The sequence below is a fragment of the Polyodon spathula genome, chromosome 10 (genome assembly GCF_017654505.1).
Source record: "Polyodon spathula isolate WHYD16114869_AA chromosome 10, ASM1765450v1, whole genome shotgun sequence".
NCBI classification, from domain to species: domain Eukaryota; kingdom Metazoa; phylum Chordata; class Actinopteri; order Acipenseriformes; family Polyodontidae; genus Polyodon; species Polyodon spathula.
This window is the reverse complement of record NC_054543.1, coordinates 36,609,782-36,620,174: the sequence shown is the minus strand read 5'-3', so window position 1 is coordinate 36,620,174 and position 10,393 is coordinate 36,609,782. Positions and strand designations below refer to the sequence as shown.

Below are 10,393 nucleotides of genomic sequence, written 5' to 3'. Positions count from 1 at the left end.
TTTGTTGTGTAAAAAGAGTATTTTTTAATGTTTTAATATCAAGGCTCATCACTGGCTTGTTCACAGACTCTTACTCTAATGCATAGCATGTGAATGTTTTTACCTGTGGATTTTTATAAATAATAAAAACAAAACAAACAAACAATACCTACTTTTTGTGTACTTTTTTTTTTTTTTTTTTTTTAATTTATTAATTTAGTTTGTATACATACAGGCAGAAACATACCGTGTCACCAGCCTTGAAAAATAATGCCTGTGTGGCAATCTCGGTTACCGCAGGCAGGCGTATCACACCAGGCGAGGCAATCCAACCCGGGACCGCTGGCATTTATTGCCCCTTTTGTCATACTTCGACCCTTCTAAAGGTTTGGTGATAGAAGCTCCACCCCCTAAAAATTCTGTATTCCTAAAAATAAATTATGTTTTGGGGTTCCACCACACTAACTTGATCATTCAAATACTCTGCATATTTTTAAAGAAGAGACCCTGGGGATGCCAAGATATTGAGTAAGTGAAGGGTGAGTGGAGATAAAATGTACATTTATTTTTGCTTATAAAGATCTGCAGTAACAGGGTACGAGGAAGTGTCCTAAGAAGCAATTTCTGATTGTAGATGGAAGCCTATAACATGGGTATAAATTGTTGAAAAGTAATCAAAAGTTTAAAAGAATGATCGTGATATTTTCGCATTTGCACTAGGACACAAGAGGTCTGTTGACAAATACTCGAAAAGGAATATAAGATAATTTACCCATCTTTTGACGCTAGTTTTTTTTTTTTTTTTTAAAGGAATAATTTCTTTATAAATCAGTGTTTCTGTAAAGCGGCCGCCGGTTGATTTTCAGTGGCTAGGTACAGCGGCATATACAATAGCAGAATCATTTTGTACAATACAATACCATACGATGAAAAGAACGCTTATATAAAAAGTATCATACGAAAATACATTATTATTATTATTATTATTATTATTATTACTACTATAAGTTTAATGAATATGCCTAGACATTATTAAACATTGATATAAAAAGCAAACAGATACGAACTATTGCATTATTTACCTAATGATCAGTATTATTTTAGACGACTCAAATCTAAAATTGTATGCATCAATACGTAGTTACTTTACCAAATGCAAAGGTTTGAGGAAGGGAACTGTATTATTCAGTTGCACAGGCTGAGATGTATTCAAGGGTACGTTTCTATTACTGTACTTTCAGAAGCCATGCAGAACCTCAGGTACCAGATTCCACAGTCACTTAAGGAGCGAGAGCAATGTTAACTTCCTGGTTGATGAAGGTGGATCTTCCTATATTGTACACAATGATCACAATTGTCTTCTATTTAAAGTAAAGTTATTGATAATGTGCTCCGTTCAAAAAACAAGAGCAGAACTATTATGCACAGGTTTTGTGCGCTCAGTTTTATCATAATGCAAGTGCTGTAAATCTTGCGACCAGACCTGCTCTTTTCACTCTTTTTTCAGTATTCTGCCATGGCCCACTGATCTCTCAATCTTTTTGCATTCTGCTTTGTCACCCCATTGAATGCTAGTACTGCGACAGGAGAAAAAAAAAATATTGGTGGTGTTCTTGTATCCCAGAGCTGCCTGCGCTTGCTGCTCCTGGCTGCTCTCTGTTTGACATCATACGTCAGCTGCTAGAGAAACGCCTTCCCAGAGCTTGCTGAGCGTGGCTGCTCTCTGTTTGACGTCACGTTGCTACTAGTAATGCCTTCTCGAAACCTTTGGGAAATGTACCAGTACCAGCAACATCACCTATTTATACTCGAGTTGCACAATTAACGACTTATTCTAACACACAACATATAACACAAAATACACACAGGGGCGGGCACTTTGCCACAATACACTTCTAATTATAATATTTAATTCTGTCTGCAATTCATCGTGAATTATATATGAATAATGACTTATTTTAAAGTGTTACCATTTATTTAATATAGCGTTGACAAGACTGTTCACACTTCTATGCATAAAAATAACATGTCGTTCCCCTCCACTAACAAGGGGGCAGCAGTAGTTGTGTAGCTATTTGAATTGCGATTGGAAGGTCACTCGTGATCTCTCTGCATCGTCTCTTGTTCACAGCCGCAGAGAGGCTCCCCCACCAACTTTTCAGAGCTGCGCCGGGCAGTGCAGGATCTGCGCAGATTTCAGCGGGTGGAGCTTGGTGACGTTGCGCAGCAGCCCTCGAAGAACGCGCGTCTGTGCAGAACTGTGCTGATCTGCGCAGCACTGCGGACATTTGCGCTGTAAAAACACCACCATTGAAACAAACAGGAAATATGTGTACCAGGTACAGTTCGGTGGAGAGTCTGTTAACCTTACAAACAAAGAATGCAAAACAACTGACCTTTAATATTTACGGTATTTATTGTGATGTTAATTCGTGTTGATATTTTATGCCGTGTCTTTTCAATTATAATTCTTCATAGTTTATTACGTACATTTAAAAAACAAACAAACAACAACAACATTTTGACATTTAATGGGTATGGGTGATATATTTCCAATCATATCGAAACAGAAATTATGCTTGAATTTTTAAAATCTGATTCAGGGAACCGAAAGTGAGTTGCTCCCCTGAGTAATATTTTGTGGTACTTGACCCTGGGATCTCAGTTTCCTGTGAGAGATGCTGATGTATTAAGAGGACCCATAGGTCGTTCTTTAAAAAAAAAAAAAAAAACAGGCCCGCTCTTAAGTGTAACACAAAACCGCAATGCCATAGCCGAAATAACGACTCGTTTAACAAACACAGGAATAATAACATTTCACAAAAATGAGACTTCTGAGCTTTTTGATGAAAAACAGCTTTCTGGGCAAGCAAGTGGATTTTTACTCCAGGTTCTCTCCATCTCCACTCTCTATGAAACAGTTTTTGGATTTTGGTAAGTATTCACATGTAATTATTATCATTTCAAATTCATGTAATGCTGTGTGAGATGTCTGGTAGACAGACACATTTTTTGTTTGTTTGTTTTGCATTTGCAGTTCAATAACATCTAATAGCATTACTGACAGGTCGTTACAAACATGCTTTCATTTAGGTTTTGTGACGAAATAAAAATAATATTGCTGTACTTAAGAGGTACTGTACAACAGCTTGCATAGAAGACACAGCAATTGTACTAATCTTTACAAACTAATGTATCTAAGCATGACATTGGCATCTGGTGTCATGTTTAATTATGTAATGGTGTTCTTTTATTTCTATAAAATGGTGTTGTAGGATCAGAAAATGCATGTGAGAGGACCTCCTTTGTGTTTTTGAGGCAAGAACTGCCAGTTAGATTGGCCAACATCATGAAGGAGATCAATTTACTTCCAGATAATCTGCTGAAAACACCTTCTGTTCAGCTGGTCCAGAGCTGGTAAGTCCTGAGTAACACAGCTCTTCATTAAAATAAACTTAAAGTACAAATGTTTAGCATATGCAGTAACCTGGATGGCTTCCTTTAGGTTGACTGTCTTTTCTGTAATGCACTGAACCTGTAATTAATTTTAGGAGTCACTTGTTGCAACAGTTATAGGAACACACCCAGATCATGTTACCATGTATTGCTATGTGTTTCTTAATATAAATCTTATTGATTAGAATACATATAGTGCCTCCAATACATTTTATAAGTTGCATTTATATAGGCTGAGTGGAATCCTTAACTGTGATTTAGGATTGCTATTTGCCACAGAAAGACACTAGGGCACTGAGATTGGCATTAGTGATCTTTAGGGACCATTTGGCAAATAGTTTATCAACGCTTGAGTGCATTCTTTAATAATTTAAACCATACAGTAATTGCAGGTTACTTTTTCCACCTTTAGTGTAATTGTTTGTTTTTATTTGTTGAAAACAAAAACTAAGAGAATAAATCCAGCCCTGCTTCTGTAGGTACCTGCAGAGTCTAAAGGAAATCCTCGATTTCAAGGATCAAAGTGCTGAAAACGAAAAAGTCATTTACGAGTAAGTATGCAATTTAGAAATGTAATCGACACAGGTCTGTATTACTTATTTATTTTAATGGAATGTCTAATTGCTTTTCCCCTAACCCCAGCAACTCTGCACATGGCTCAGAAGACCCGAAGTTTCAGTTTCGTGATCCCACGACCAAGCCAGCTTCCTTTTTCATGCAGGAACTCAAACTACAAACATCTGGAGGACACAGGCCAGCTCTGCATGTGGCTGCCTTTGAGCTCACTGGGCGCTTGCAGAGCATAGCCAGGACGCAAACCTGTGCTGTACGACTCGCTATGCGGCTGACCTTGACACTGATCTACTTGAAGTGTAATTCCCGCTACATTCATGTACTGTAATCATTTCAGTTTCACAGATGCTGTAATAAAAATCCGGAACCGACATAATGACGTCATACCCACCATGGCCCAGGGTGTGGTGGAGTACAAGGAGTGCTACGGCACGGATCCTGTCTCGAGTCAAAATGTGCAGTATTTTCTAGACCGGTTTTACATGAGTCGCATATCAATCAGGATGCTTCTGAACCAACACAGTGAGTACTTTGACAGTAGTGAAAGAGTTCTAGGAAGATTTAGATGCCCTGCAAAGAGCAATCAGTGGTTTTCTTTTTACAAGATTGAATAGGTTTACCAAGCAACAGAGAATTCAAAATGTACAGACCAAGTAATTGTGTAAAATAGAAGAGGAAAAGGGAATGGAAAGGGAGTGTCTAGCAACCAGAGCAATGCCAGACCCAGAATTGTATTTATATTGGTAGTGTTTTTTTCAGTTGAGCTTTTTCAAGACTAATTTAAAATAGAGCTGCAAAGGGCTATTCAATATTTGCTACCCAGGGTGCTGTGGACGACATGTTTGCTGGTTAAAAATTTAGCTGGGACCATTAGTCAGGTTGATGTGTTAATTCATTAATGCTGATCAGGATTCAGAAGCAATTTTCCATGCCACGGGACAAAGAAGTGTGTGAATATTTAAAATCCCAGATCCAGTTCATTAATAATATATTGGTAATTGGTAAGAAATGTACAGGTAAATATAGCCACAAATGATTGACTATTTCCAAGGTTAAACATTTTTTAAAAAAGCACTCATAACATGCATCTGTGCTATCGCTGGTGATTTGATACACCTGCCCTAACTTATACAACAAGCATACATACAACATACAAGCAACATACTTTTACATTAGGGAAGTGTAACAAATAACTTGATCCTAAAAGCATTTAGGAAATACAGTTGGTGTAATTCAGTGTTTCTTTTGCAGCTTTGCTGTTTGGTGGAAAAGTAAACCCAGCCCACCCCAAACAGATCGGTAGCATTGACCCAAACTGCAATGTTGTCGAGGTTATAAAGGGTAAGAAAGATTATCATTTAGTTGTTCATAAAATATTAAAATCAGACAAATCATCTCCTGAAAATATGTAAACCATCAGGAAGTGTCCTATTTTCAATGCTGTTGCCAACATTGGGCTTTGCCGCGGTTTAGATAAATTGAAGAGGCATCTGGTTTAAGTTATGTAGGCTTTCAAGGGCCCTCTTTTATTTATCTAAAAGGCATCAGATTTTAGATCAGTCACAATTTAGATCCATGGTTTTAACTAGAGAAAGGCTTGTCAAATTCAGATAAAGGTTTTACTTGTATTACAAACAACATAAACTTAAAAAAAGATGTTGGTACCTTGTATCAAAAAATATAATTGACTATTAATAACACTGACAAAGTAATCCATTTATAAAAGTTCAGTAATGTTTTATAAATCTCTCCTTCAGATGCATATGAAAATGCAAGCAGACTTTGTGATCTATATTATATGAATTCTCCAGAACTGAAGCTGGAAGAATTCAATGGTAATGTATCAACATTTATTTTTTTATAACCAGGTTTTTTTTGCATTCAAGTTATTTTTTTTTTAAATAGTGACAGCTACTCTTTAATAAGAAAGTTGCGTTTTTTTTACTGCAATGCATATAATGTGCTTGCATTAGCTTAGCGTGGCAATACTTGCCATTGTTTTAGACCTTTCTATCCACAACAGAAATATAGATGATGTCATTATTGGGATGCTTATTGTTTCTGCAGCTAAAGAAAGAGAGAAACCAACAACAGTGGTGTATGTCCCTTCACACCTCTACCACATGGTGTTTGAACTTTTTAAGGTACGTGTCATGCTTTATATTATACAGCTTTCCTTTCTTTGTTATAGTTTTACCTGTCATCCGCAAACCTCATTTTTAAGGCTATATATTGTTTATTGATTATCTTTCTTTTTGTGTTTTCCCAGAATGCAATGCGAGCCACTGTGGAATTCCATGGAGATGCATTAACACTTCCAGCCATCAAAGTGTCTGTTGCTTTGGGAAATGAAGATTTGACGGTGAAGGTAAGACTGCTAGGTTCATTGTTTAGGTGTTAAAAAAAGATATTGTTTTCAGAATGTATTTTATCTTGTGATTTTCTTTATGCAGATTTCCGATCGGGGTGGTGGGGTTCCTTTAAGAAAAATTGACAGACTGTTCACATACACGTACTCAACTGCACCTCGACCTTGCATGGAGACGTCCCGTGCAACACCACTGGTGAGGATTGTAGAATACGACAGAAATGCTGTGCTGTCCCTATGGTTTGAGACTGGGACAGAAATTGGGATTGCTCAATAACCAGCTTTTCTGCGTGGAAAGCCGATTCACATAATCCGGTATGTTGGGACGGCCACATAAAACAAAGGCTCTTTCTTGCTCCTTAGTTAATGATTATCAAAATTGTATTTGGTTTTACTGTATATAAACATCAGTGCTCTAATGTCTTCCTGGATTTTGCGCCAGACTTGATATGTATTTACAAGAGATATTGATTTGTCTGCATTTTATGAAAATACCATTAAGGTATGTTTTAATGCACTAAACAGCAGTGGATCTCAATACTGACATCCGTCCTTCAATTCTAAATAAAGCCTATTGGTGTTTACCTCCCATGGTTTATTTACTGCCCTGAATACACTAAAATATAGTGGAAAGAGAGCTGAACAAACCATTTAAAAAATAAGTTGTCAAAACTAAATTACTGTAATTCTACCTTATTAAATTTCACCCAGGATATTGGCTGGTTCACATGCACAGTAGCAACCAGCCCAGCTGATGTTCTTTTGGGAAAGTTGTGTAACTCTCATCTTTGTTTTTCTAGGCTGGGTTTGGGTATGGCTTGCCAATCTCCCGTTTATATGCAAGGTATTTCCAAGGCGATCTTCAGCTCTATTCCTTGGAGGGTTATGGCACAGATGCTGTCACCTACATAAAGGTATATGGTTAAAAGCATACTCTTTAAATACGATTTAAAAGATTGCTGTTTTGCATTTCTAGCTTTAATGAATGTGTTTAACATTTTGTATTGGAACCTGCCAAACACCTACATAAATATTCACCAGATTTCTGTTTTGCAGGCTTTATCCACTGAGTCAGTAGAAAGGCTTCCTGTCTATAACAAGTCAGCTTGGAGACATTACAAGACCAGTCATGAAGCAGACGATTGGTGTGTGCCAAGTAAAGAGCCAAAGGATATGACCACTTTCCGTAGTTTTTAGTTGTGAAAGTCAGCAGATAAACGGGTCCAGGATTTCGAAGTAGGCATTAAAGGGGGTTGTTTATGTAGCAGGGTATTTTATTTCATGGTTGAAACATTTTCATGGCATTATAGAACACAAAATATTGCTGCTTTTCATTGCTTTAAATTTTTCTGAAGACTCCAAAAATACAGTTTTAAATAAGGCTTTCACCGGGAATAGTGCAATATTTCAAAGAAAAAATAAATACAATAAAATAAATTCTAATACAAAACACTGCACCAGTAAACACAGTATTTGATAAAAAAAAAAAAAAAAAATCTAGAAAAAGTATCTTATTAAATGGTATGGGATAACTTTGGTGAATGTGCTGTGGGAGCCAATGTTTTATAGAAAATCTGGCCTCATGTCTTCTGATATACATAGGGCTTCTGTTTTTTTGTTTTTTATTCATTAAAATTTTCAGTGGTTATTTTTAGCTATTGTTCAAGTTTTATGCAAATTGCTTTTTTTTCATGGCTTTCATTTTTGATATACTGTATGAAATTATTGTTTTTGGTTACTTTCCAAAATTCTTGGGTGCTTTTTTTTCTGTCACAATATGTATAGTAACTCGACAGTACTTGCACCTTCTTTCCTTTGCTGTCTTCCACAACAAAATCCTTATGGTCACGGGTATTTTTTTTTTTGTGCGTGTGTGTGTACGCTTAGGCATTTTTTTACAATTTGCCACTATTTGCAATTCGGTTTTAAATTCCACATGAGTGTAAATACTCCCTATCGAACTGTAATATAGTTTTAAATCTCATGAGCAAGAACAATCCTCCAATAGAAATGTAGGACTTTACTGCCACTCAGTAGGTAGTGAGTTTAAAGTAGGGGTGGGCACCAATATTGATATTTTTGATGTGATATCAATATCGATAATTTCCATATCGTGGTATCAAAAAAACAATTCACATACGGTCACAGAGAAATACTGTTTATTGCTAATACTGCTAAAAATACAAACTATACATACTATACATACCAATCATAGTTAGTCTCACAGGCAAACACCACATTCTAAAGTATTATTTAACCATTTTATTCCATTGATTGGCGTTTTAGGTACTAAACGTTATTTGCATGCTGCATCAAGCACTATTGACATTATTTTGAGAGATGCTGTTCATTGAATTTTGTCCTTGTGATTAATTCCTTTATTATTAATGTATTTTTAAAGTGTTAACTTTTGGTTTTATAAATGAGTTGTACATTTAAAACAGATTACAAAATAATGCAAAATTCTGCATGACACCGTACTTCAAATTCGATTAATTCCGTATTGGCTAGAAAGTCTGTGCGCAGTGAAATACAGAAATATTTTGGTTTTGAGGTGACTGATATTTTTGATGTAATCAATATCGATATACAATTTTCATAACGCTGCCCATCCCTAGTTTAAAGTATTCAGAACAAATCAATGCGAGACACAAGTCAAGAATGAGGGACATTGTCCAACTGCACTGGGCATTTTTTTTAGGTAATTTATTTTCACAGGGAAAGGGGTCAAGTCAATGTGAATTCAGTAACCATTTCCAGTGTATTTTCCAGTGTTTAGTGGTTTAATTTTGTTTATATCGGTTAAAACCAAAAATCAGAAGCCCTAGGTATACCTCACCTGCCTAGTACATCAATTGAACGTTGTATACGAACACAGATTACTGAAGTAATAATTGTTCCTGAACCTGGAACCTGAACCTGAAAATAAGTAAACTGGACCACAGACATACTACACCAGATAATGTTATCCATGCCACACAAGGGTAAATAAAACAGTTTTAATAATCACGTACTATAAAACCTCTCCTAAAAGTATAATGTCTGACAACTTTTTTAAGATTGGGATTAAATAGGGTAAAGAGGGGTAAGGATGCAGGTCAGAATAGCCCGTTGATGAGAATTCTGAACACCCCAGTGATAAGGTGAAGCATTTCAGCATTCAATCACAAATCCTGCTGTGCAGATACAAAATATACCTTGTCCTTTAACAGTTCATTCAGATCAAACATACCCACAGTATTTAAACACAATTTCAATGGTCTCATGATTGGCCACATATATTAACACCCTTATTCAGACATGCTTGACCTGCGTGGCAAGGTGTCTTCAGGAAATTGAATGCAATTCATATGTTTTGATAACATGATCACGCTTTACTATATATCCGGTGCATTACTTTTGCTGATCCGCATATTTCACTGATTTACATTCTTGTTAGTAAGCAGTGCTTTGTTAACAGTATTTTTGTAGGTCTTTTGAAGTCTGGTAGATTTACTGGATGTATTCTCAGTGTGCTGAGAAATAAGATTTCATTATGGCAGGCAGTATGTTTCTGTGGTAGTCCTGCTAAGCAGGAACATTTTGTATTTTGAATTAATTTTTTAGTAAGTATATTCCAGAGTGATTACGTTATATAATGATCTGCCTTTGAACTGTGCTGTAACTTTTATTTATTTTTATTGTAAATTGGTGGTGGTGTAAAGGAAATGTAACATGTTTATTTGCTGTGGTATAAGAAGTTATGCTTAAAATCATAAAGCTGTAATTTCTCTTTACTGTGAATGGATAAATGTTGGTTTTACAAGTATTCCTGTGTTTATGGATACATGTTGTTTTTACAAGTATTACTGTGTTTATGGATACATGTTGAAGCTGCTTTTGCTACTACTGTATATAGAGGGTCTAATTTTCAAAGTTTTGCATCACCTACTGGAATATTGATGTAGACAATTAAAAAAAAAAAAAACATGAACATTATTTCGATATTCTATTTAACATCATGCAATCTAAGAAACT

General features: G+C 35.9%; 1 protein-coding gene across 2 annotated transcripts; it reads left to right on the top strand.

The window, feature by feature from the left end:
* The first annotated feature begins 2,004 nt into the window (after positions 1 to 2,004).
* pdk1 (pyruvate dehydrogenase kinase, isozyme 1) lies at positions 2,005 to 8,126 on the top strand. 2 transcript variants are annotated; one of them, XM_041260313.1, is made up of 11 exons: positions 2,011 to 2,913; positions 3,255 to 3,396; positions 3,915 to 3,986; positions 4,346 to 4,530; positions 5,260 to 5,349; positions 5,766 to 5,843; positions 6,076 to 6,152; positions 6,278 to 6,376; positions 6,462 to 6,572; positions 7,177 to 7,290; positions 7,433 to 8,126. In XM_041260313.1, the coding sequence occupies exons 1-11, from the start codon at positions 2,805 to 2,807 to the stop codon at positions 7,571 to 7,573; spliced, it is 1,218 nt and encodes a 405-aa protein (XP_041116247.1). In that variant the 5' UTR covers positions 2,011 to 2,804; the 3' UTR covers positions 7,574 to 8,126. The 2 variants fall into 2 exon arrangements, with proteins under 2 accessions (XP_041116248.1, XP_041116247.1); XM_041260314.1 differs by lacking the exon at positions 7,433 to 8,126 and having other exon boundaries at positions 2,005 to 2,913; positions 6,462 to 6,691; positions 7,177 to 7,264.
* The last annotated feature ends 2,267 nt before the right edge of the window (positions 8,127 to 10,393 follow it).